The sequence below is a fragment of the Scardinius erythrophthalmus genome, assembly GCF_964197995.2.
Source record: "Scardinius erythrophthalmus genome assembly, chromosome: 22".
Lineage (NCBI taxonomy): Eukaryota > Metazoa > Chordata > Actinopteri > Cypriniformes > Leuciscidae > Scardinius > Scardinius erythrophthalmus.
The window spans coordinates 16,752,238-16,780,008 of record NC_138242.1 but is presented as its reverse complement, the minus strand read 5'-3'; the positions used below and the strand labels follow the sequence as shown (position 1 = coordinate 16,780,008).

The following is a 27,771-nucleotide window of genomic DNA, read 5'->3' as shown; positions in this document are numbered from 1 at the left end:
GTATGACTTTAGAGTCATTAGGGCCAAACTCCAAGCACGCCGGGCTCACAGAGAGCGCGTGCAGGTCGCCTATGCGCTTCACTGAAGCGAGAGCCATCAAAAACACTGTTTTGAAAGACAAGTGTTTGAGGCTAATAGACTGGATAGGCTCGAAAGGGGCATCTTTCATGGCCGCTAGGACCGTAGAAAGGTCCCACAAAGGAACTGAAGGAGGTCTAGGTGGATTCAGTCTCCTAGCTCCCCTGAGGAAGCGGATGACTAAATCATTCCTTCCCAGCGACTGACCCAGCGTTGAACCAGAGAACGCTGAAATAGCCGCCACATACACTTTGAGCGTGGAAGGGGATCTGCCCTTATCCAACAGCTCTTGTAGGAAGGAGAGAACCTCCGTTACCTCACACTCGAGGGGTGAAATGCTCCGAGCTGTACACCAGCCGGAGAAAACCGACCACTTCGAAGCATAAAGCCGCCGTGTCGACGGCGCTCTAGCCTGAGTGATGGTATTCACGACTCCCTCTGTGAGACCAACGGGTATCCGTTGAGCACCCACACATGAAGGGACCATAGTTCCGGGTGTGGGTGCCAAATCGAGCCTCCGGCCTGCGAGAGGAGATCTCTCCTCAGCGGCAGTGGCCATGGATCGATATCTGTCAACTGCATAAGCACTGGGAACCATATCTGGTTCTCCCAGAACGGAGCTACAAGCAGGACTGGGCATTTCGTTTCCCTGACCCGTTCCAGCACCTGTGGCAGGAGGGAGACGGGGGGAAAAGCGTATAACGGACAGCGCGGCCACCTTCGGGACAGCGCGCTGTCGGTTTTTGAAAAGAATGCGGGGCAGTGCGCGTTTTCGCGGGACGCGAAGAGGTCCACCTCCGCTCTGCCGAATCTCTCCCACAACAGCCGGACTGTTTGTGGGTGTAGAGACCATTCGCCCGGGGGAACATTGTTCCTGGACAGTCTGTCTGGGCCCACATTCTGAAGCCCAGGTACATGCACTGCTCTCAGCGAGCGTAAGTTGTGCTGAGCCCATAATAGGAGGCGTTTCGCCAGCCTGTACAGGGATAAGGATTTCAGACCGCCCTGGCGATTTATGTAGGACACCACAGCCATGTTGTCCGAGCGGACTATGACGTGTTCGTCCTTGATGCGGGGACAAAAACGCGTCATCGCGTTGTGCACTGCCAGCATTTCTAGGCAGTTTATGTGTTGGAGCTTTTCTCGTTCCGACCACAGGCCGAAGAACGGTCTGCCCTCGAGCAGAGCTCCCCATCCCGAGGTGGATGCGTCTGTAGACACCATCCTCACTCTCGAGGAAGTCCCCAGGCTTACACCTGATTGGTACCAGTCGTCCGCCGTCCAAGGCGTCAGGGCTGAAACACAGCTGTGATCGACCTTGAGGCGTAATCGACCGGTCGCCCACGCTCTGCGCGGTACCCGCGCTTTCAACCAGAACTGCAGCGGGCGCATGCGGAGCAAGCCCAGCCGGAGAACTGACGATGCTGAGGCCATGAGACCCAGCATCCTTTGAAACTTCCTGAGCGGGGTGACAGCGCCGCGGCGAAAAGCCCTCGCCGCGCGCTGAATGGCCAGCGCGCGCTGTGGTGACAGCCGCGCTGTCATAGACTGTGAGTCCAGAACGACACCCAGAAACGAAATCGTTTGACTGGGGTTCAATGAACTTTTCGTCCAGTTGACTGTGATACCAAGATTCTCGAGGTGATCGAGTAAAATGGTTCTGTGCTCCACGAGCTGTGATCGTGATTGAGCTAGGATCAGCCAGTCGTCCAAATAGTTCAGCACTCGCATGCCTCTGAGTCTGAGAGGAGCGAGCGCTGCGTCCATGCATTTCGTAAATGTACGAGGTGCTAGGGACAAGCCGAATGGCAGGACTGTATACTGGTATGTCTGACCCTCGAAGGCGAATCTCAAGTATCGCCTGTGGTGTGACGCTATCTGTATTTGAAAATACGCGTCCTTCAGATCTATCGACATGAACCAGTCTTCTCGGCGAACGTGCGCGAGAATTTTGCTGGTTGTGAGCATTTTGAAACTGCGTTTCACTAATACTCTGTTCAGCCGTCTTAGATCCAGTATGGGTCTGATACCGCCGTCCTTTTTGGGGACTAGAAAGTATCTGCTGTATAGTCCCCCTTCGCTTAGAGCTGGGGAAACGCGCTCTATCGCCCCTTTGCTTATCAGTTTTGATATTTCGGCTCGAAGTAAGTGAGCTACTTCCAACGAAACCGTAGTCTCGACGCGCGCTGTGAAGCGGGGAGGGCGTCGGCAAAACTGTAGCGAGAAGCCTCTCTTTATAATGCCTAGCACCCAGTCCGAAACCCCTGGGAGCGCTGCCCATGCATCTGCATGGCTGGCTAGGGGCTGGATACGGAGCGCGCTCTGATCGCCGTGCGACAGAGGCGCTTCGGGGGATACAAACATAGGCGTTATGCCTGTGGCATTTGAGGCGGGGCGCGCGCTTAATACAGCGGGCGAGACGCTCATCCTCGACCTCGCTACAGTGCTTAGCTGAGTGAGGGAGGACTGAGAAAGTCTCATAGGACCCATGTGAGCGAGTAGATGTGGGCTGGGAGCGGGCACATTTACTGCTTTGGGCGCGGCGTCTGCCTGAGCAGAGCGCGCGCTCACAGTTCTCGTTTTTACAGAGAGCCTGTGATGTGTTAGACATAGTGTTCGTGGGCACTGGGAAGTGGGCACTCTCACTATGCTGGAAGCGCAATCGACCTGAGTCGATTTTATGTGCGCGGGCCCTAAGTGTAGGGCTGTGCTCATGTGTAGTGATGGGCACTGAGGAGTGGGCATCGAGACTACATTTATAGCACCATCGGCCGTGGCCGGGACACCAGAAAATACACTCTTTCTGAGATTTATCTGGGTAGCCGTGAAAACGGCTTTTGTGTGCAGGCAAGCGGGCAGCAGTGCGGGCTTGCTCTCTGCAGAAAACACTGGAACAGTCGCAAATCTTGGGACTGAAACAGTGGGGCGCTTGGGTGGGAGGCCGGCCGCAACGGGACTCACACACCTGCGCTTTCCTAGGCTTGCTAGGACTTCTTCGGCACTTCAGGCTTTACCACGACCTTCGATCGCGGCCCGCGCGAGGAGGGGCGCCGGGCGCTGGACCGAGAGCGGGGCCTCGAGCTGCGCTGCTGTGGCTGCTGCGATGAGGCGGCCGAAGGCGGGGGCTGAGGCTGAGAGCTCCGCGGGGTCCGTTTGTCACGACCCGCTGCAGAACCGGAGCGCTTCGGCAGGAAGTGCTTGAAGGCTTGAGACGCTTTTTGGGCCTCGGTAAATCTCTCCACGAACTCGGAGAGAGAAGAACCAAAAAGGCCGGTGGAAGACAGCGGGGCATCGAGAAACGCAGTGCGCTCGGAATCGGCCATCTCCGTGAGCGTCAGCCATAAGTGTCTCTCAGCGACAGTGGCGGAAGCCATACAGCGTCCCATGGCTTGTGCGGCGGCCTTAGTAGCTCGGAGCGTGAGATCTGAAGCGCTCCTTAAATCCGCGATGCAGATAGCATCAGGTCCCATCTCGTCCAGTTTACGGAGGAGATCACCCTGGTAGATCTGCAGCGTAGCCATGGTGTGTAGCGATGACGCGGCCTGCCCAGCGGCGGAGAAGATTCGCGCGAGCAGCGTCGACGTCATGCGGCAGGCTTTAGAAGGCAACACCGGTTTAGCCCGCCGTCCAGCAGAGGGCGGGCAAAGGTGGGTCGCTATCGCCTGTTCCACCGGCGGAAGAGAGAGGTAGCCTCGGTCTCCGGCCTTATCCAGGGAGGAAAAAGCGGGTGAGACAGATGAGCGCGTCCGCGCAGAGAAGGGCGCGTTCCAAGCCTTCGCAACTTCTTCATGTAACTCAGGAAGAAAAGGAGCGGGCTTAGATTCCGGAGAAGTGCGCTCACCAGGGAGGAAGCTACCATCCAGCCGGGTTCGAGAGGGGGGCTCCGGTGCAGACCACTCGAGGCCGAGGCTCGCCGCGGCCAGCGCGAGTACTCGCATGAGCTCCTTCTCAATGTTGGCTCTCGTTGAGGGCTTGCGGGCAGGAGGCGCGAGGTCCTCAAAGCTCGCCCAATCCTCGCTGCCTGAAGCTACCAGAGAGCAGGAATCCTTTTCCCCCGACGCGGCCTCTGAACCGACTTCCTCTGATGAAGCGGCGGCAGACTGCGGGCGCTGAGCATCAGGAAGTGATTCGAGAGAGGCCGGTGAAGCTGGCGGGCGAACCGGCGAGCTTGGTCGGGCTGGAGCGGGTTCCGGGACCCGCTGCGAGCGGCGCTTTTTACGGCGCGGCATCGCGGCGGTGAATGCAGGCTTGGAAAAGGATGCCAGGCGAGTCCTCAGAGTCACCATCGGCAAAAGCTCGCAGTGAGGGCATCCGCCGTCAGCGAGCGCGAGCGCTGCATGGTCCTCACCCAGGCAGGAAACACAGATGACGTGCTTGTCTCCCTCGGTGAGTGGGGCTCGGCACGAGCCGCAAGAAGGCATCTTAAAAAAGACGCAGCTCTTTTAGGGGTGAGTGATGCAGGAAACACACACACACACACACAAAGGCAATGAAAGGATATAGGCGCCGGAAAGCGCAGCAGGTACGGCTGTAGAAGGCGGCGTTGGCCAGCAGCTTCGAGGGCTCGTCCCGCTGATGTGCTTGCTTCAACGACGCTGCTTCCGTGATCCAGCGATGCGTGCGCTTCGCTGAAGAGATTAAAATCAAGTGAGTCAGCCTTCTCGAGCTCCTTTTATAGGGGTAAGCCACGCCCGTTTCGGCGGGAAGTGGCGAGGAGGGCGCGAAGCGCCCTCATTGGCCTGATGTCATCTCAGGCCTCGCTCGATAGGCTTAAGCAGTTGCCGCAGAGCAGCCAATGAGCGAACAAGCCGTCTCGCCATAGCTGTCTGCTGCTGCCGCAACGCGTTTTACATATATGAAAATTAAAGGATAATTTTTGCTTCAGTGTTTCGTGAAAAGAGACTTTTCCCGTAGCGTTTTGATAAAACGCAGTACGAGAGGACTCTCGTAAGAGAACTCGGCAATCGACTACTTTGGACTTCAACCGAAAAACAGGATGTAAACACAGGTATTTGCGCTGGCTTAAATAACATCATTTTTATACATATCTTTCACATCTACTGCAGGTTTAGTTACCTATGATCACGCGCGTGAACTCGGCAATTGATTACTTTGGACTTAAACTGAGAACAGGATGTAAACAGGTATTTGCGCTGGCTTAAATAACATCATTTTTATACATATCTTTCGCATCTACTGCAGTCAGATTCACTCGTGTTCACTCAGACGGAATCACTCACATTTTCTGTGCACTTGTAATGACACATCAAGGATGTTAAGAGGCTAAAAGCAGGTTTAGTACTTGCCCCATTGAAGTCAACAGGGTGCAAATTTTAAAAATAGAATAACTCGGTGTAGGCAACACCAATTTTTGTCATTGTTCTCTGTATTGACAGCACTCCAAATGTACAAAAAAAATGAGCTCAATGTTAAAATTGACCGGAGTTCTCTTTTAAGGAATGCAACACAACACACAGGATGTCAAGTGATGGTGCTGTGACGTCACGAGTGTCCCAGAGGCGGTCCTTGCCCCATTCGAATCTTAATTATCTTGATGACTGTCTGATTCTACTAGCTCACTCAGGCCCTGTTTAAGATGCGGTTTGGTTGATCGGATCAAGTTGACGAGGGAGACATATCCCCGTTTACACCTGGTGTTTTAATCCAAAAATCCAGAAATTGGATAAGCTCAAAACGTTAGACCCCATTTACATTTGTATTTAGCGTCGTCCACTTGTGATCCGATCAACCAAAACACATATTTATACCAGGCGTAAACAGGGTCTTAGATTTAAAGTGTGCACATAGAGACCTGGTGCTCAGACACCTCAGCTGCTTAGGGCTTCAGGTCAACTGGGAAAAGAGCAAGCTCTCCCCAGTGCGGAGCATCTCTTTTCTTGGGATGGAGTTGGACTCGGTCACTATGAAAGCACGTCTCATGAACGAGCGTGTCTAGTCGTATCTGAAGACAGCGGTTCCACTGAAACAATGAGACCACTTCAGCATGGCTTCAAACTCGAGTGACGTCATGTACTACATGGCACCCTGTTATACTCACAGTCACATGGACACGGTCACGCTGATGGAGTTCCTCATAGTGTCTTATTCAGAAGTAGTATCTCGTTCCCCTTCTCAAGGAACCAAAGATATATTTGTTACCCGAAACGTTTCATGCATGGTTTTGTTACCTTTGATCACTCAGAAGCACTTCATTTTTCTGAGCTCATGGGCAAATCAATGGACATTGCCTGGAACATATTTATTTGTTCTTTATTACTATTTGCTGGTATTTTTTGCACTATTTAGTTCAAATTTAAACATTGACTACAATTATATGAATTTGTGTCAAGAACAGTTGTCTGTTATTGTATATTGTATTGTAATAAAACTTGCTGTATGATTTAAATGAGGTGACAAATCAGTTTTAACTAGAATCTCCTCACACCATAAATCCACACAAACCTCACAGTAAAGATTTTGTATGAACTTTAAATAAATGAGCTGTTAATTACATATAAGAATATAGTGAATAATGATAGAAAAATAGTGAGCGAGAAAGAAAAAAGTCAAATGTAGTTCCTTCAGAAGAGTTTTAACTGAACTTAAAGCAGAAGTGTCCAAATATTTCCTCATCCTGCAACAACTTTTAAAGTTTTGTAAAGGCTGAGATATGAGCACTACCCACCATCTCAATGACACAGTTGCTTAAATGAGATTTCTTAACATTGCATCAGGAGGATATTTATTATTGTGTTCTGATTCGAATGCAATTTAAATAAATTGACACTGTGTAGAGTAATCTGAAAAGAGTGTAGCCTTCCAAAATATGATTGATAAAACTTAATTTCTCAAACATTCTCAACCATTTATTAACTCAAATGGCCACAAAAAGTACACAGCATACACATCAAAAAGCATATTTCATCAAATTCTGGTCCTATATATACAGTATATGTATGTATGAATGTGTGTATATACAACATTTCAATCAACCAATCAGATTTGAGGGACAAGTTTATGTCAAGTTTAGGCTTACAACTATACATCAGTGTTATTCACCTATCATTTCCCTCTGATTTTAGGGATAAGTTATGGGTAGGGTTAGTTTTAAGGGTAGGGATATGGGTTAAGACTCAATTTTCAGACAGGAATGTTGTTCCAGGGTCAACAAAATATGATGATCCAGGAACATGGCAAAAAAATCACGGTGACCTATAATTTAACAAGGTAATCATAGGTGCCCAATAATTATATTCCTTTTAAATGCTGCGGTCTAGTGTATTATTTCACTACTTAGGCAATGTTACATTTGTTTGTCCATTTGCTCAACACTTTTGATTCTTGTTGTTTCTCCTTGCCACTTGAATCTCAGCATACTCTGTCTGTGGGTCATTGTTTGAGAGTTCTCTTGTCATGTCGCCCGTCTGGAGTTTGGAGAAGTCAATCTCTCCATAGTGGAGATCATCAGTTTCTTTCTTTTCACTTTTCTTGCTGGTCGCAATGGAACTGTTAGCATAGACAGCCACCATGTCACTGTTTTTATCCGTAGCCTGAGGAAAATAAGTCATTTTAAAATGATTATTTTTGAAATCACTTTCATTCTTCTGCAAATTAAGTGTTGTTTGAGGAGATCCAATAATGAGTGAGTCTTTAGAAGATTAGAAGAAAACAATTTACTTTAACAGAATTCAGTGACTCTTTCTGCAGATTACATTGGTACAACAATAGGTGGCGACAAGGGACTGTCTTAATGAGTGAATCATTGATTCATTCACTCAACTTAATCATTCATATAGGCTGCATTATGAAACTTAGGCAGCTGACATGTTGCCTCGCTGCCTTATAGGCAATGACTCTCAGACTCTGATCTACAGCAAAATAGAGCGAGTGTTGGTGAGAACTAAACAAATATTTAATAACTACAGTATTCATTTCTCGCTAGAAATGACATCAGAAGTGGAAAAAATTGGTAAAATAATTTACATTCACACACAAACTGACCAGCAACCGCAACTTTCAGATGCCATCTTTCTTTTTCTAGCTCAACTGTCAACAAATGGAACGCACAGGATTGTGGGATATCAAAGGCAGCAAAGGATACATCTACGCTGCTTTCAAAAATAGATCAGATGAAGGTATCTCAGGAGACAGGAAGTGAAGCTAACATTGAATTCGGACGTGCATCTGAAATCACATACTTCCCTACTATATAGTAGGCGAAAAACAGACTATGTGACAAAAGAAGTACATTATGTCCAAATTCACAGTACTCATAAAAGAGTAGGCAAAAACTACCCGGATGACCTACTTCTTCCGGTGAGATTCTGAAGTGTGCATTTGATGGACTATCCATGAGGCCATGGGAGAGGATTTATGAATGGCAGTGAAGCGGCACAACTGCTGCTGGTAGGCCAAATGATAATGACAACATAGCGAATGTAGTACGCCCGGATAACATTCATACTAAACACATTTATTTAAGCCATTGTGAAGTAATTACTTTTTCAAAAAAAAAAAAAAATTAATTGCGAATTGCAATTGCAAAGGTTAATTCTGTGTTAATTCGTTTGGAACATTTTTGTTGTGGACAAAACAACTTACAATATTTTGTTTAAAATGGAAGTTACGTAATGTCTTGTTTATTGAAGTGTTTCATGTCTTTTAGTAGGACTCTTATAAAAAACCCACCTGATCTCTTCCTATGACATGGGCCTGACTTGATGTCTTTGTTCTGTTGTAAAAAAAGAAATGAAATAATCAAGTATTTAAATAATTTAATTAATTAATTAATATACATATATATTTCTATTGTTATACATTTACCTCATCCAGTAAAAAAATACTGCAGACAACAGAAAAAAAGCCAAAAGTCCTCCTGTACAACCATATATCACACGCTGAGAGAATCCACTCTCTAAAATACAACAGAGTTAATCGGGATTGTGTTTTAAACAGTATTCATAAATCCAGTACATCCAAAGCCAATGCTTCATTTACCTTCAACTGTGAGCTGGATCTCTGCTGATGACTGGTTTCCATGTTTATTCTGTGCAATGCAGAAGTACGATCCTGTATTATTATGAGTTACGATTAAACTAATCTTCTTTCCCTGAGCTATTGGAGTCTCCTGTCCAAGTTTGTACCAGCTGTAGTTTATTTCTCTTGATGGACTGGCTTTGCTTTTGCAGGTCAAAGTCACATTAGTGTTAACAGAGACTGAAGCAGATGGATTGACGGTGATGTGAGTTTCTTTTGGAGAAACTTTGACAGAAACACAAACACATAAATAGGGAAAGCATGTAAAACACCTGTGCATTAGACATTTCTAGGAAGCTAAACACCAAATTCTGTTTAAGCAGCACTTAAAGGAAGTAAGGAAGTAAGGCTATGTTAAAGGAAGAAAGCAGTCTAATCTCTTACACCAGACTTGTAGCATCACGGTGGTCTCCACAGTTGAGTCTTCAGATGTTTTTCTTGGATATGTAACATTGCAGGAGATGTTCTTTCTGTGATCCATGTATGAAGCTTTGAAGGTCATGTGTGAAAACACTGACTGGGTTTTATCAGGTTTCTCCTGTAACTGTGTTGTAATGTGGGCAGATTCAGGGATGTTGGACCAGGATATTGTAGGAGGTTGTTTGGGGCAGGGGGTTTCAGCAGAGCAGCTCAGACTGACTGGTGTGTTCTCCATCACTGCTTTCAGATCAGTGGGTTTAAGTTCAGGAGGTTGTGGTGAATCTACAGAAATACATGATTGTAGCTCGTCATTAAAGGAGAACTCCAGGCAATTTTAACCTGAGCTAATTTTTTTGTAAATTTGGAGTGCTGTCAATACAGAGAACAACGACAAAAAACGGTGTTGCCTACACCGTGTTATCCTCTTTTTAAAATTTGCACCCTGTTGACTTCAATGGGGCAAGTTTTAAACCTGCTTTTAGCCTCTTAACATCCTTGATGCATTACAAGTGCACAGCCAATGTGAGTGATTCCTTCTGAGTGAACACGGTGAATCTGACTGCAGTAGATGTGAAAGATATTAATAAAAATGATGTTATTTCAGCCAGCGCACATACCTGTATTTACATCCTGTTTTCGGTCGAAGTCCATAGTAATCGATTGTCGAGTTCACACGCATAGGTTTAGTTACCTATGACCACGTGCGTGAACTCGACAGTCGATTACTATGGACTTCGACCGAAAACAGGATGTAAATACAGGTATGTGCGCTGGCTGAAATAACATCATTTTTATTAATATCTTTCACATCTACTGCAGTCAGATTCACCCGTGATCACTCTGAAGGAATCACTCACATTAGCTGTGCACTTGTAATGACACATCAAGGATGTTAAGAGGCTAAAAGCAGGTTTAAAACTTGCCCTATTGAAGTCAACATGGTGCAAATTTTAAAAAGAGGATAACACGGTGTAGGCAACACCGTTTTTTGTCGTTGTTCTCTCTACTGACAGCACTCCAAGTTTACAAAAAAATGAGCTCAATGTTAAAATTGACCGGAGTTCTCCTTTAAGAAGCTGTTCTTAGTGATGTTTGTTAATTATGTAAATAATATTTACATTTAAATGTATTCATTTATTCAATTTTTCAAGTGACTTACAAGTGAAGGAAAGCATAAGAACCTGTATGTTAAAGACAATAGAGATGACGTTTACCTTTGACAGTGATCCTCACAGTCTTTCTTGAATGATCTGTATTGGGGTTAAACGTTCCTTTGAACACATTTGGCTCCATTTCCAGTCTGAAGTAGTAAAGATCTGAATGATTCATCATGATGTTATAGAAGACAGTTGTGCAGTTCCTCTCACTGAGATTTCCAGTCATCTGTATGTCACTAAATCCTCTTATGATGTTTTTGCTGCTATTAAAAGCTATGAAACCGTCTTCATTAGCAAACTTTGATGTATTTTTTAGCCAGATCCCATTAATAGATTTTGCCTTGTTACGTTTGTCCTTAAAATTGGAGATGGTGAATGTACAAGGAATCTGCACACAAGAGCCTGTCAGAGCTGTTACTGTCTCAGGCATCTCTGCAAAGTAGATATTATCATCAGCTGAAACATAAAAACACATTAGTCAAGCTAGCGATTTGAGAATTTGGGTTTAAATTTCTATCAATGCACATTATAATAATACTCATCCTCATTCATAATGACAACAAAGATTTACCTACCTGAGAAAGTATGTATCAATACAGAGCTGATGAAAATGAAGGAAGTGATCTGGATTCCTGCCATTAGGGTTTGTGGCGAGGATGACATTGGACTCAACAATAATGACAAATTAGTCCACAACACCATCACAGTACACTTCATCACACATACAACATTTGTTCATTTCAATATTTGTTAGATCATATAGAACAATGAGTTACTATATTTTCACTGTTAGACTCACACAGATACATGTATTCTGTTGTATTGATTGTTAACTTCTTTTATTCATCCACTGTAAATATTCATGTTGAATAAGCTAAAAAAATGCTTTTATGTCGTAACATCAAAATGACAATTTATTACTATATATGATCTGACTCCATCAGCCTGACTGCATTTGGTTACATGAACAAAAGTGATACATTTGAGCTACAGACAAACATAAATTATTTTTATTCACTTAACTTCATAAATACAAAAAAAAAAAAAGTATGCCAAATTATTTCCTCATTGTCACAAACTATTTTTTTTTTAGATTAATTCATGCAACAGTTACTTGATTCAGTAAAACTCACAGGAACTCACAGTCAGCTACTGCAAACTCTCACCATTAGCAACTCAGATCTCACTGTTTCTGTTATTTACAGATAATGTGTAACTTGATCACAGATAACTTGATCACCAGCATCTTTAGCTAAACTGTGAAATAACGAACATGTTGGTGATCAAGTTATAGCCCACATAAGACATATAAATGAATTGTGTGCGAAAGAAAGGTAAAAGATTAAAATCTATAAAAATTCTTACCTCAGAAAAGTAGTTTCACTCATAAGAAGCAGAAGTGCCTAAAACTGTCCTCATGTTTCATGACGTGACATTGCAAAACACCCCAGTGTAATGTCATCAAACAGGAAGTTTTTTTTCCGGGAAATATAGGGGGGCTAAGCCTTTGTAAAAGAATTTTGTAAAATGCACTTTTCATGCACTTTTAGAGTAACGACGTGCTACTGCTACATGCTTACGATATTAGCTAGCTTGCAACATCTACAGGTCAGGCAGCCTCACATAAACATACTGAATAACACATTTTTAATCATGACTAAAGTCTGAAGTATAGTGAAAACTTACTCTGTCTGTTCTAACTTACCACATAGCTTACATCTGTATGATTTCTCCAGTAAAGAGGATTTTCCTCGCTCTTAATTTTTTATCTTCTTTGATTAACTGTAATTAACTGACTGATTTAACTAATAGGACGTTAACAGTTAAAAAACAAAGTCTTTCTAAAATAGGCCTATATAGCACATCTCTACTAGGAAGTATAATTTCTTTAAAGAAATACAACAACAGAACACCCCCCCCCACCCCATGAAAATAGAGAGAAATGCAGTCACTCATTGTTTTTAATGATATACTTTTATTCATCAGAAAATATAAAGCTAAAAGAGGAATATATTTGTTCACATGAGAAAATATATAGCCTAGCATATACAGTATAAGCATAAAGAAATCTTTTTTTGCTATGAGATGTAAAAAAATTATTTTTTCACCTGAGCATAAATGTCCTCTGGCACAACACTGATGGCTTTTGTTTTTTTGTGTATCATGTGGACCTGAGCATATACTACATCTGAACCTCTATCATGGTTGTCTTCTTCGGTTTGGTCTTTTCCTCTATTGTGGTCAGTCTGAGTCATGAACTCACACACACTATAATGATCAGAGATCTTGTTGTCCTGGGTGGTTAGGGTGAGGACATCATCATATGTGGAATTCCTGTCAATAGTTTCATCCTGTGCCTAAAAATTAAAACAAAAACATTTGGTGTATATACCAGCATTTCAAACATGACAACTTAATAGTTAATGGATATTATATGACTATGTTAATGTATTTGGTTTTAACTGACTAGAACTGCTAAGCACGCTGCTGCTGCTGTAGAGTATGAGCTTCCCACTGCTAATAGATACATATATACCTGATATATGAATAAAAAAAGTTACCGTTTACTGCACTTTGTTATTCTTCTAGCTATGAATTAGAAGTCTTGCACATTCACAGGAAATAGCTTACTTCCACCTTGGAAAATAAGGTGTAACCAGACTATTTAAATGTTGAGCAAGCTAGCAAGCTCATTGGCTGCAGAATCTGCAGAGGCCAATCAGATTGTGCTACTGTAGTAAATTATGTGTTTGCTAGAAATTGCATGTAAAGGACCTATCAGCTTGCACCATCTAGAGTTTCATGACTGAACTATGCGATTTAATCTGAAAATAAATAGAATTTAGTTCTATTAGATGTGTATTAGAAAGATATTATTAAGAGAGGCATACAGAATGTGCAGGACCAGAATTGAGCATCTGCTTTATAGCAATGACAATGATCTATTAAAAATGGTTCTGTGGTTGTTTGTGCAGTGGTGTGAACCGACTGGTGTTTGAGGAAGTTCACAAACCTGATGCAAGGAATCTTTGTCTCCAACAATGTCTCCCCTGTGTGTCTTTATCCTGGTCCTGTGAGAGGAAATGAATAATTAAACTGAAAACTGATCAAGTGTAAGTCACTTGATAAATTTAATAAATGAATACATTTAAATGTAAATATTATTTACATAATTAACAAACATCACTAAGCTTCTTAATGACGAGCTAAAATCATGTATTTCTGTAGATTCACCACAACCTCCTGAACTTAAACCCACTGATCTGAAAGCAGTGATGGAGAACACAACAGTCAGTCTGAGCTGCTCTGCTGAAGCCCCCTGCCCCAAACAACCTCCTACAATATCCTGGTCCAACATCCCTGAATCTGCCCACATTACAACACAGTTACAGGAGAAACCTGATAAAACCCAGTCAGTGTTTTCACACATGACCTTCAAAGCTTCATACATGGATCACAGAAAGAACATCTCCTGCAATGTTACATATCCAAGAAAAACATCTGAAGACTCAACTGTGGAGACCACTGTGATGCTACAAGTCTGGTGTAAGAGATTAGACTGCTTACTTCCTTTAACATAGACCTGTGCGTGCTTAAACGCACAAAGTGCTGCTTAAACAGAAGTGCTTTAATAGCTGATCTGATCTCTGTATGAAGTCAAACACTACTAACTCTCATAACAGTGAATGAGGCTTAAACACAAGTACAATGCTGAGTACATCCTAAAACTGGCTCTTTCAAAATGACATCAGCGATGATTAAGTTACTGAAAGTGTTACTTAATTTACCTTGCACAAAACCCAAGAGCAAAGAGCATGAGAACTGCCACAATTCCTCCCACACAACCAGCAGTCAGAGGCATAAAGTGTCCATCTTGTCCTATAGGATGTGAAACACTTGTAATTCCACCAGAATGTTGTATTTCAATATAATCTTCATTGCCTTAAATCTGTAAATGACCTTGTTCTTTACATGTAGACTGTGTAAACTCACCTTCAACTGTGAGCTGGATCTCTGCTGACTGTTTTCCAAGTTTATTCTGTGCAGTGCAGGAATACCATCCTGCATTATTTTGAGTTCCAGTGAAGGTAATCTGCTTTCCCTGAGCTATTGGAGTCTCTTGTCCACGTTTGTACCAGGTGTAGTTCATTTTTTCTGATGGATTGAATTTGCTTTTGCAGGTCAAAGTCACATTAGTGTTAACAGAGACTGAAGCAGATGGATCGACGGTGATGTGAGTTTCTTTTGGAGAAACTTTGACAGAAACACAAGCACAAAAATAGGAAAAGCAGTAAAACACCTGTGCATTAGACATTTTAGGAATCTAAACACCAAATTCTGTTTAAGCAGCACTTTGTGCATTTAAGTACACACAGGGCTAAAGGAAGTAAGCAGTCTAATCTCTTACACAGGACTTGTAGCATCACAGTGGTCTCCACAGTTGAGTCTTCAGATGTTTTTCTTGGATATGTAGCAGTGCAGGAGATGTTCTTTCTGTGATCCATGTATGAAGCTTTGAAGGTCATGTGTGAAAACACTGACTGGGTTTTATCAGGTTTCTCCTGTAACTGTGTTGTAATGTGGGCAGATTCAGGGATGTTGGACCAGGATATTGTAGGAGGTTGTTTGGGGCAGGGGGTTTCAGCAGAGCAGCTCAGACTGACTGTTGTGTTCTCCATCACTGCTTTCAGATCAGTGGGTTTAAGGATGAGAGGTTGTGGTGAATCTACAGAAATACATGATTGTAGCTCATCATTAATAATCTGTTCTTAGTGATGTTTGTTAATTATGTTAATAATATTTACATTTAAATGTATTCATTTATTCAATTTATCAAGTGACTTACAAGTGAAGGAAAGCATAAGAACCTGTATGTTAAAGACAATGGAGATGACGTTTACCTTTGACAGTGATCCTCACAGTCTTTCTTGAATGATCTGTATTGGGGTTAAACGTTCCTTTGAACACATTTGGCTCCATTTCCAGTCTGAAGTAGTAAAGATCTGAATGATTCATCATGATGTTATAGAAGACAGTTGTGCAGTTCCTCTCACTGAGATTTCCAGAAATCTGTATGTCACTAAATCCTCTTATGATGTTTTTGCTACTATTAAAAGCTATGAAACCGTCTTCATTAGCAAACTTTGATGTATTTTTTAGCCAGATCCCATTAATAGATTTTGCCTTGTTACGTTTGTCCTCAAAATTGGAGATGGTGAATGTACAAGGAATCTGCACACAAGAGCCTGTCAGAGCTGTTACGTTCTCAGGCATCTCTGCAGAGTAGTTATTATTATCAGCTGAAACATAAAAACACATTAGTGCATTATAATTTAAACCTTAGAGAGGTAAAGGTTGTAAAGGGACAGCTCCCCCAAAAATGAAAAATCTCACCCTTTTAGTTACAAATCTTCATGTTCTTCCAAACCTGCATGTCTATTTTTCTTAAAATAAAGTTTTTACAGATTTTTTTCATTCTGCTCTTGCTTACAACAAAAGAGTACAGCACACTGATATAGGAAAGTCAAGCTCCAAAAAGGACAACACAGCACCATAAAAGTAATTATGACATATGACTTCTGCCCTGTATTTAAAGGTCCCATGACATGCTACTTTTTGTAGGCTTTAATATAGGCCTTAATGGTCCCTAGTACTGTATCTGAAATCTCTTTCCAAAAATTCAGTCTCAGTGCAGAATTATAGCCACTATAAGCCAGTCCCAGAATGAGCTTCCTTCAGACGGGCCGTTTCGGTGTCTGTAGCTTTAAATGTTAATGAGGAGGAGAAAGGCGGCGTAAGGTGGAGGGTGGGTGTGGCCTTGACCATCTGCGGCAACGGTAGACCATGCATGTTTACATTGGATATATTGCAATGGCACGGAGACACGCAATCGTTCAAGCATTTCAGTTTGACCCAGAATCTGATCCAGATGGAGAAGCAACGGATGAAGAAGTTGCAACTCAGCAGCTCCAGCAGGACGTTTCCGAATGGTTAGTTTAAAATATTATGTCTGGATACGGTACTTTATTCGGATGGTTTAGTTATTATCATGTAGCTAACGCTAACCTACTGTTGCCTTTTCACGGGAGATCTGTAACATCTGTAATTTATCTTATTACAATTACATCAAGCTCTGCGATCTTGAAATGCGGATATCGCGCACGCCGTATAACCAACAGGAAAACGCTATCCAAATAACAAAGAAGTGTACAACACTCGCATTACAGTGTGTGTATTCACACACATACTTGATGCTGTCTACCTTTACATTAGTGCAAGTAACTGCATAGCTAATGTTACAGCCACATTCTACGTGTAACAAGCTAGGTAACCATAAACAGTAAAGCAACAACTTGTATCATTAGTTGACTTACTTGTCCGAGTTGTGTAACGTTAGCTGAGCCAAAGAGAGTTGGTACTGATCCAGACTTTAGTTTCAGACGTTCAGCAAGCCCAGCTCTGTATTAACCCCTCGGTGTTCATTTGTACATCCAATTATTGAGCAATTATTATGCTTCGCTCGCTCAAAAGCCATGATATCTCTCGTGGACAAACTAAAATCGCGCGCGCGTTCCTACTTCCTAGCTCATTTTCTCATGGGCAGAAAATATTCTCTGGGCGGGCAAAGCAGAGAAAGGGGGGGGTAACATTCCTCCTTATAACGTCATAAGGAGGAGATTCAAGATCAGCGCGATTGAGCGTCCATTTTCTCAAAGGCAGAGAAAGATAGCAAAAGCTCGATTTACACCGATTAAAATTTCTAGAAACTTGGGGACCATATACAGGCTATGGGAATTCATATTAATGTTAAAAAACCTCAGAAAGTGAAAATTTCATGTCATGGGACCTTTAAAGTCTTCTCCAGTCATATATGCTTTAACCGATACATTTTCTTGTCATTTGCCAATCACATGCCGGTGTAACCCGTGGGAAAATTGGGTAATATAATAAACCAGATCAGTGGTTTGTTAAATTTGTTTATTTTCATATTGTATATTTTTCCAGTTCTGTAAAAAGAAATGTACATTGTTATTATTACTTGACATGTAAGATGTTTACTTTATGTTATAAAGTGAAAGTTACATAGGCTTACTGGTTGTGTTGTGCGAGTGCCGAAGAAGAGAGGAATGACGTCAGACAAAGAATTTTAGAACAGTGTAGAGAGAGCACGAGGAATAGAGACCATAATATGTGAATAACATATTTCTCTGGTAACATCTGATAGATTAGGGTGACTAATCCTGACAAACTATCGGGTGATATCTGAATGCTGAACAGTGCTTTGACGAAGAGCTCAATTCAGTTTGTTTACGGACAGTTTGAAGTTTGACGCGAGCTGCTGAGTGCGAGTGCGTGCGCGGCGTGGGACGAAAGACCATAAAGACTGCCTGTTTGTTGGATTGTTGACTAAATGGACCGGTGTGGTGAACAATCGAGTCCGGTTGAAGAGATGAGTCCGAGTTTAGGACCCAAGCAATCCGATTGGTTCAAAGCACGTTTTATGGGTAATCGCTTTAGTGCCTGGTTACAAATAATACAAAATCACTTTATTATAGAAGAAGTTTGTACTACGCTATAACAAGTCATTAATGTATTTTAACTTATATGTTTAATATACTAGTATTTAACCGAAGCTATAGATTGTGAAATTAAACATTTGTCGTTGTTAGTGTGTTTTTTATAATAAATAACAGCATATTTGAGCTTCAAACAACTACATTCTCGACTGAGAAACTCTTAAAACTACATTTTGTGACACAATAACATAGTAATATAATAAGTCGTATTTTTTAATTTCGCGGTCTTTCTCCTCATCTCTTCAACCGGACTCGATTGTTCACCACACAGTCTGGGACATTCGATTGCATCGAGAGAGCTGCATCGGGACCTAGACAACGCACGCGATCGCCGGAGACGGTACTGTTGTGCAACATCACATGTGGTGAGCGCATTAATTTTTTTTTAATTTTGCTCTACGGAGTGAAGCAGCAGTCACAAACTTAGGCTACAACGAACCCAAGCGTCGATTCAGGCCTGCTACGAGAACTGTGGTATTTTTTGTATTGGATTATTAGATTTTCGCCGGCATTACACTGTCAATCATCTTTTGGTTGTTTACTAATTCATATTCTTGTGTGATTATTTTATTTTATATTCATTAAAGGGCTTTATTTGTTTCAATTGTTGTTGCTATTGTTATTTCATTTTCATTTTATAACTCTGGGTTTATTTGAGAACCACAGCAACCTGATTAATAATTTGCCCTTATTAAAATAAATATAGAATTTGATTGGATATTAGATCTAAAAGAACTCAAGTTAGCCTTCCCCCATAAACAACTGTTGGGGGCGCTACACCTGCATTTTATCCAAGCGGCAACCTCCCCGTCTCTCTCTTGAAACCAACACGGAAGTGAGTTAAACTGCAATTCATTGACTGGCCGCTTGGCCTGGCTGCAGAAGTGAGTCAAATCTGTATCTCCCTCATGTTAAAATTACCAACTTTACAGCAGAAAAAAATATGTTTACAGCCTGGATCTCTATGTGGCTTTGGTCTATACAGCTAATTGTGCCCTTCATAACAACTGTGAGGGGGGTGAATTATTTTATAACTCGTCCGTTTAGTTGATTAATATTTAAATTTAAGGGTGTGGCCAGTGGCCACTTGAGTGACAGATGGATTGCCGCTGTCAGTGCTAGCCGTTTGTCTGCTGTTACTAGCCGTCACTTCACCTCAGCAATGTTAGCTGCTGAACTTGCCATCTCTGCTGTGTTTGTGCTTTTTTTCGGGATTATTTCATACAATTTAATACTTGGGTACAAAGCCCACGTCTTTGGATTTCGTCGTTATCGTTCGAGACAACAACCAGCGCTGTATTTCAGTTGTTTTCCTCCGTGAACCTGTACTAATGGATGTCTGACAATTTCGTTGCTTTTGGGGGTTTTCAAATTTAAAACGTCAATACATGCTCGTTCGTTCTGCTCTCACGGAACAGATGGATTATAATATGCTTATGTACCGTCAGATGAAATCATGCGGGCGTCAGCGCTTTCTCCGTCCATGCAATAAATGCACATGAATGAGCGCGGATTTTCTAGCGCATTTACTTGCTCTTCAAAGGCAATATATCTATGGTTTAACCCATTTGAGAGACGGCCAAAATCAGAATCTAAAATGGACTGAATAAGCTCTCTACGAACTTGAGCAATGCCGCGCTGACGGACCATGAAAGAGTAACGGACATGTATGCACATAAATCACTGTCACACACAAACACTCTCGAAGTACACAGTCTCACTTGTAGCCATGTCTTTTAACTATTATAATATTTCGAAGGGCAAAAATAGGAAAGTTTAATTGGCTTAACATCATCAGCTAACTCGATCACGTCGAGCTAGGAGATTTCAGATAGCTAGCCAGGCTCCTCATCTCACGCCCCGCCTGTTTGCCTATTTTCTGTTATCCGGGAGTGACGCAAGGCCAAGATGGCGACGGCCGGCTCCGCCCACTTTAGGCTTCAAAAATGCTCTTCAGAAACCTACGGGTGACGTCACGGACACTACGTCCATATTTTTTTACAGTCTATGATTTTATCTCTTGTGTATCATATCAGTTGTGGTTCTGCTGAATATAAAAAATAAATTTGAGTGTAATATGGACCAACCTGAGTGAGTGTGTAGAAACACAGAGCTGATGATGATGATGATGAAGGACATGATCTGGAACACAGACATCACTGGAGCTCTGACGCAAACAGGAGATAACCTAAATATACTTGTGTGCCAAAAAAACCCACAACAATTATTTTTCTCTGTCCACAACTGTGAGCAATGAATTGTACCTTCAGCTTGAGTGTTATTACTGTGTTTAACTAAAGAGATTTAAAGAAAGTTAACAGTCACTGCAGACTCTCCCATGGTTAATATCTTAATAACGTTCAGTTAAGACACTAATCACTTACAAAACATGAATAAACGTTCATAAATGATTAATAAGTGATATGCTAAAATGTATTGATTGTTTTGTTAATTCAGTTATAAGTAATTTATAAATTATCAGTTAATGATGAGCTAATCATTTACAAAATGACTACGTTCATAAATTATTTGTGATATGTTATCGATTTACAAATGTTTTGTAAGTCATTTTAAACGATTTTTAAATGATTAAGTAAATCAAACAGATCATTAGTAGATGGTTATTTAGTCATTAGTTGATACATTATTAATCACTAATAAATGTCAACATTGTTTTAGTATCATTATCTCAATAAACAATAGTTAATCATTAACAAATGATAAATTAACCATTGGTAATTGATTAGTATATCATTTATTGATGTATCGTGAAGTTGTAAGCTGGTCTGTGTTCAAAAGCACAAACACAGGTATGCTAAAGCAATATTTTGAAGAAGAGTCATTTATTTGTTTTGGATAAACATTTATAAATGACGTGAGTTATGTTCAATCTTTTCACTCATCAGCACACACTTGTGTTCTGTGTGGAGTGTGGATCTAGTGATAACGTGAACCTCAGAACTGGCTTTACCTTCAACTGATGCTCACATCATGTGCACAGTCAACCAGTCAACATGTACACTGCAGTACACACTACAAAGTGTTCAACACCTGTTATAGATGATGTGTGAACGTATTAATAAATCATTTACAAAGCTTTCTGCCTACCCTAATCTAGTATAAATTATTCAGCACTTGTAAATGTGTTACAGATCATTTGGAGATCTTTCTGATCTGTTTCAAGTGATCTGTATATCTATACAAGTCATTTACTGCACTTTCTGCATCCCCTAATCTAAAGTGTAAACTATTCATCACACGGAAACGTGTTATAGTCATGTTTTGTAAATTATTAGTTCATAATAAACTAATTATTTATAAATGACTTATAACTGAATTAACAAAACATTAATAAAATGTTAGCATATCACTTATTAATCAGTTATGAATGTAGATTCATATTTTGTAATTGATTAGTTAATCATTAACTAATAACTTATCAGTGACTTATAACTAAAGGTGTTACCCTATATCAAATAAATAAGTGTTGTCATGAACTCAATGTTTACAACATGTTTCTTATGATTTATACTTTTAAAAATTCACAAGAGACAAGCCTTACCTCAGAGCAGTGCAGTGAAAGAAAAGCAGAAGTTCATGAAAATGTCTTCCTTCATGCGAGATCTCTTAAACACTTAGTGACGTGACGTACTCTTGACGATCTCCCAGCAGCACTACAGGACGAGATATTACCAATCAGCCTTTGTTCATTCTGTGCTTATGTTTGTTTGTCAGTCGTTCGAAGAGGATGGAAACCATAGCACAAAAATATGCAAATAAACTCAAATACAGTAATAATGTTGTTAAGGTCATATCAAACAAGGAAAGGCAATGCATGAATGTTTGTTTGATAGTATTGATAAATTTGTAATATGTGACTGGTGCAAAAGACTGCAACACTTAAACCCACAAATTCACACCATTTTTAGACTGAATGCTGGCTCACGAGACATGGATGTTGTGTAAAACTAATTAAAAAAAAAGAACTGAAACCCAAAGTTCATTTAGTGTGTAATGTTGCTGTTTGAGCATAAACAACATCTGCAAAGTTACAACGCTCAAAGTTCAAAACAAAGGAAGATATTTGCTTTTAAAGAAAACTTTTTTTTAAGGACTACAACAAACGGCTGGTAGGGACTACACAAGATTCCTCCCAGGATAGTGACATCACTAACCCTAAAATTTACATAAACCCCGCCCCCGGGAACATGCAGTCCATGTTGAGAAGAGGAAGAGTTTTTGCAGTAGATCACATTTGAGAGTCTGCTCAAGCTGTCGCATCCGTCTTTTCACATGCAGTGTCACTCTGTAGGCATCTTACAACAGTTCCCACACAAGCAATTTATAGATTATCATGACAGAATATGCTAATCAAATACTTGAAGATTACACATCAGCAACATAAATTCATCAATTAATTGGTGTTTCTCAAAACCAAGAATGCAAAGAACGGACTTGTGTTCTTGGGGAGAACGCTCTTGCTAGTTGTTCTTGGAAGAATGAACTCACAAGGTGACGAGCACACAAAACGCTGCTGACAGTTTGAGACGATGTGTTCTTGCTGGTATTGCGCAATAATACCCCCACACAAACGCCGTCTGCAGTACCCAAACATAACGAGAATTATTGACGATAACAGCCAGGCTTTATCGCCCAAGCCTACCCTCAGTTCAAGGGATTACTCTACAACTGTACACTACAATGTAATGTATTCATAAAAATAAAGCAACGCCTGTCTCCTTTCAGTCTGTTTCTGTTGTTTTTTTGTATACATCACTAGCCAACGGCGGGAAAAAAAAAGCCGGTAAAAAAAAAAACGCCGGTAAAGCGCAGGCTATTAATAGTTATATCAATAGTAATAGTATTATAACAGTAACAGTTATAGTAATATCAATTGTTTGTCAATCAAGTATAGTCTATCTATTGTTTGGAGAAGATCAAATACTTCAGGTATAACTGTTAGGTCAAAGATGGACCAATGTTAGCAGTCACTATGGGTATACTTTACCAAGAAGCAGAAGAGGAAGCTGCTGAGCTGAGAAGGCGTCTACAAATGACGAGAACCAGGATGAGGAGGAGGAAGATGGAACGGCAATGTGCTATTTTAGCGATTGTCTCTGATTATGTAAGTACATTATCATATAAAGTTGACTTAAATCAGCACTTAAGTAATAGTGCCAAACAATGTGATCAAGTAGATTGAAATGTTAAGGTATACAACAGGGTTCTCAACAGGGATGCTGCCCCCTAGTTAATATAACCCCTATAAACTCTTAACCCCTAGTAGTTAATATAAAGCAAATTTTCCATCACTCAGTATTACAATTGATTACATCGGTCAAGCTACATTTGATCATGTTGATTGTGCCCCCTAGTGCCATCACCTCCTCACAAAATCCTAGGGGAGAACCCTGGATGAATAGGAAAAATGACTAGTTTATAGTTTCCTTATCCAATAAATTGGGATTAGGTAGAATAGCAATAGCTTGTTTGAGTATCTTAAATTACAGTACGCTCTGCACTACCTTAGACCTGTAGCAAAAAAAGGTTCACACTCACATTTGCAGATAAAACAACTCAGGAAAAGATTGTACAATAAATCAAGTAAAGTGTATTAGTAAATCTGTAGCCTAGATAATTTTAAGAAATACACATATAATCAGACTAGAAGGAATGGAACAGCCTTTTTTTAATTATTTTTTTTACTTACCATTGTGTTGGCCTTTCCTTGCTTCCCACTCCTTGCTCCAATACCAAAATGATACCAAAATGATCCAGATGTTGCCTCGGCAAAAGCCACATGGATGGAGCCACGAAATCGAGGTGGCTGTCTGTCTCTACTGGCTTGCATGTGGCACCTCATACAGAGTGACAGCAGACATCTTCGCCATACCGAGAGCCACAGTTGGCAGAATAGTCCACAGTATAGTGGATGACATGATGGCCATTGTTCACAAGGTGATTCATTTCCCCAAGCCAGAAGAGATGGAGGAGGTCGGGGCAGGATTTGCTCGCTTGGCTGGCCATGAGGCATTCCGCTGTGCGGCTGGAGCAATAGATGGGTGCCACGTCAGAATACTTCCACCTGCTGAACCGCAAAAGAAGTGTTACTTTAACCGCAAGCTCTTCCCTTCAGTGGTTCTCCAGGGTGTGTGTGATGGCAAAGGGAAATTTCTGGATATTTACATTGGCAACACCGGGTCAGTCCATGATGCCCTTGTCCTCCGGAGATCTCCAATGTACAAGGAGTCCCTATATCCACCAGCTGGCTTCTTTCTTCTTGGAGACGTGGGGTACCCATGTCTGCAGCATCCTCTCACCCTCATGACGCCATACCGCCAGCCTGTAGCGGGTAAGAATATACAGAGAAAATTTTTATTGGATTTGTTATTTTGCATTTGAAATACCACATATATTTTTACATTACCTGTATTTTAATCATCAGGCCAAGTTGAAGCACGCTTCAACAAGCACCATGCCAAGGCCAGGAACATCATTGAGCGTACCTTTGGAATGCTAAAAACCGAGCCATCTTCCTGAGGGCTTTGGAGATTCGGCCTCTATTTGCCCCTAAAGTAATTGCAGCATGCTGCATCCTCCACAACCTCTGTCTCTCGACAGATGATATCCTGGAGGAGGAGGAGGAACTTTACGATGAGGATGAAAATCAGGGTTAACGTTCCTGATGATGATAGTGAGTTCTCAGGAAATAATCTCCGTGCCAGACTTGCTGCACAGGTGTCTGCCCCTGGAGAGCTGCCTGCGTTTCTGAGGGAGCACGATTATGATTGAGGGGATAAACCTGAGTGAATGCCCAGGGACAATAGATGCAAATTAGCTGCTAGCTAACTCTGTTTAAATTATTTTAAGTGTGCACTGTCCCTGTCAAATAAATAGTGAATAAATGAAAATGAAATGTAAATGTTACCTTGCAGATTTTAATATATTTATTTGTATCATTATATTAGTTAGACTGTAAAATTGTTTAGTTGATGTATAATTAAAAAATACTGTGTATATGGTCATTGACTGTTTTTAAGCACACCTAGCAGAATGTCAATGACAACAGAAAAAATACCTATTAATCACCAAATATTTTAGTTGAAAAGAAACATGCAAAATTTGATGGCTGTCTACAAATAATTTCAAAAAGAAGGCATGACTCTGACTGCGGTTGTAAGATTTGCTTCTCTTTTTTTATTTGTCTTTCCTGCATATTACTACTTGATGTACTACAGACTAAAACTCAATTTAAAAAATATTTATAGAAAAAAATCCCATACAACAATTATAAACCAAGAACATAACAAATAATACTGGCTATTTACAATTTATTTACAAGTCTCTCAAAGAGAGTCAAGTATCTCTCTGCCCTGTCAGAGGCTGCTCTTTCCCTCACCACTTCCTCCTGCTCTCTCTCCTCTTCCCTCTCTGCCTGCTCCTTCATGAAATCCAGGAGTGCCTCACTGACCCTGGCCCTCTTTCTTGGTGGCGGGTTGGCCCGTTCTTTGGGAGGGGCAGAGGATGGAGAGGTGACAACACCACCTGTAGTGGCTTGTAGCACCACCTGTAGTGGTTGTTTGGCTGTGATAGCCAGGTCAGACTTGATTACAAATGCTCTGAAAAAAAGCAAAAAGAAGAGAGGACAACTTAAACATATACTAATATTACTACTAACAATAATTATTATTTGTATTACTGTCACTCCTCTACTCCCTGCATCCATGTACTTGTCACGAATCACACACAAAAGAGAGAGATCCAAGTGCAGTTAATTTATTGGGGTAATCCGTACTCACAATCAGTTCAGGCAAATGGTCAAAATCCAATAAGTCAATCCAAGAACATAAACACGAACAAGAACAGGCAGCAAACAGGAACAGAAGTGTGAGGACATTAAACAAGGTCTCCGTGACAAACACTGAAACTGACAGGGTATATATACACACACAAGTGCTAAACAAGGTGACGAGAAACAGCTGAACACAATGAACACTCGGTGACAGACAGGATCATGGGAAATGTAGTAACAGAGTGTAGGACACCGTGCGGGAAGAGGACCTCTAGTGGACACCCAGGGAACACAAACCAGACACTGTGACATAACCCTCCCTCTACGGAGCGGCTACCAGACGCTCCAAGTCAAACAAAACAAGAGTCCAGGTGGGAGGAGAAATGGTGGAGGATCAGGGGGCGGGATGGGGGGCCAGGTCCATGGAGGGGAACAGGAATAGGGGGGAACAGCTTAGCCGGCAGCCAGGGTGAAGCAGACAGTCCATCTGTCAGCCAGGGCGGAGACTTTCCCTCAGGCGGCCAGGGCGGAGCGGCCAGTTCATCGGGCGGCCAGGGCGGAGACGACCCCTCGGGCGGCCAGGGCAGAGCGGACAGTCCATCTGGCGGCCAGGGCGGAGACTTTCCCTCGGGCGACCAGGGCGGAGACTTTCCCTCAGGCGGCCAGGGCGGAGACTTTCCCTCGGGCGGCCACGGCGGTGAAGACCCCTCGGGCGACCACGGCGGTGAAGACCCCACAGGGCGGCCATGGCGCAGGAACTGGAACAGACACCAACGGCTCAGGAACTGGAAATGGCACCACCGGAACTGGCACTGGAACTGGCACCACCGGAACTGGCACTGGATCTGGCACCACCGGCTCAGGCACTGGAACTGGCACCACCGGCTCAGGCACTGGAACTGGCACCACCGGCTCAGGCACTGGAACTGGCACCACCGGCTCAGGCACTGGAACAGACACCCACGGCTCAGGAACTGGAACTGGCACCAACGGAACTGGCACTGGAACTGGTACCACTGGAACTGGCACCACCGGCTCAGGCACTGGAACTGGCACCACCGGCTCAGGCACTGGAACAGACACCAACAGCTCAGGAACTGGAACTGGCACCAACGGAACTGGCACCACCGGAACTGGCACCACCGGAACTGGCACTGGAACTGGCACCACCGGCTCAGGCACTGGAACTGGCACCACCGGCTCAGGCACTGGAACTGGCACCACCGGCTCAGGCACTGGAACTGGCACCACCGGCTGAGGCACTGGAACTGGCACCACCGGCTCAGAAACAGACACCACCGGCCCAGGAACAGACACCACCGGCCCAGGAACAGACACCACTGGCCCAAGTGTGTGCGTAGCCCACACACACCACATGGCTGTGGCCATAATGGCCAGTGTCGCGGTCACTGAGGGCTCAGGAACAGACGCCACCGGCTCAGGCTCAGGAACAGACACCACCGGCTCAGGCTCAGGAACAGACACAGGCTCGATGGCGGCCATCTTGTCAGGGGACACAGGCTCGGCAGGCGTGACGTGAACAGGCTCGGCGGTGGCCTTCTTGTCCGAAGACACAGGCTCTGCAGGCGTGACGTGAACAGGCTCGGCGGTGGCCTTCTTGTCCGAAGACACAGGCTCGGCAGGCGTGACGTGAATAGGCATGGGCCGGTATAAGATTCTGACGGTATGATAACCTTGGATAAAAATATCA

General features: G+C 42.6%; 2 protein-coding genes across 3 annotated transcripts; both read right to left on the bottom strand.

The window, feature by feature from the left end:
* Positions 1–6,656: 6,656 nt before the first annotated feature.
* LOC308682437 (B-cell receptor CD22-like) lies at positions 6,657–12,135 on the bottom strand. 2 transcript variants are annotated; one of them, XM_081352155.1, is made up of 8 exons: positions 12,057–12,135; positions 11,267–11,358; positions 10,749–11,147; positions 9,499–9,816; positions 9,076–9,339; positions 8,902–8,992; positions 8,767–8,809; positions 6,657–7,628 (listed from the first exon to the last, which is right to left on the bottom strand). In XM_081352155.1, the coding sequence occupies exons 1-8, from the start codon at positions 12,077–12,079 to the stop codon at positions 7,404–7,406; spliced, it is 1,455 nt and encodes a 484-aa protein (XP_081208281.1). In that variant the 5' UTR covers positions 12,080–12,135; the 3' UTR covers positions 6,657–7,403. The 2 variants fall into 2 exon arrangements, with proteins under 2 accessions (XP_081208281.1, XP_081208280.1); XM_081352154.1 differs by lacking the exon at positions 12,057–12,135 and having other exon boundaries at positions 11,267–11,536.
* Positions 12,136–12,654: 519 nt separating this feature from the next.
* LOC308682614 (sialic acid-binding Ig-like lectin 7) lies at positions 12,655–21,861 on the bottom strand. The gene is made up of 8 exons (XM_081352445.1): positions 21,831–21,861; positions 20,356–20,465; positions 15,593–15,991; positions 15,100–15,417; positions 14,685–14,945; positions 14,480–14,570; positions 13,705–13,762; positions 12,655–13,048 (listed from the first exon to the last, which is right to left on the bottom strand). Exons 2-8 carry the CDS (start codon positions 20,423–20,425, stop codon positions 12,788–12,790), a joined length of 1,458 nt encoding a protein of 485 aa, XP_081208571.1. The 5' UTR covers positions 20,426–20,465; positions 21,831–21,861; the 3' UTR covers positions 12,655–12,787.
* Positions 21,862–27,771: the final 5,910 nt, after the last annotated feature.

Coding starts and splice junctions, on each gene's coding strand:
- LOC308682437 (XM_081352154.1), bottom strand. CDS start 11,408: ATGAAGTGTACTGTGATGGTGTTGTGGACTAATTTGTCATTATTGTTG. Junction 11,148..11,266: donor ATTGATACATACTTTCTCAG/GTAGGTAAATCT, acceptor TTTATGTTTCAG/CTGATGATAATATCTACTTT. Junction 8,810..8,901: donor GTATTTTTTTACTGGATGAG/GTAAATGTATAA, acceptor TTTTTACAACAG/AACAAAGACATCAAGTCAGG.
- LOC308682614 (XM_081352445.1), bottom strand. CDS start 20,425: ATGTCTGTGTTCCAGATCATGTCCTTCATCATCATCATCATCAGCTCT. Junction 14,946..15,099: donor TGTGATGCTACAAGTCCTGT/GTAAGAGATTAG, acceptor TTTCTGTCAAAG/TTTCTCCAAAAGAAACTCAC. Junction 13,763..14,479: donor GCTCTTGGGTTTTGTGCAAG/GTAAATTAAGTA, acceptor TTCCTCTCACAG/GACCAGGATAAAGACACACA.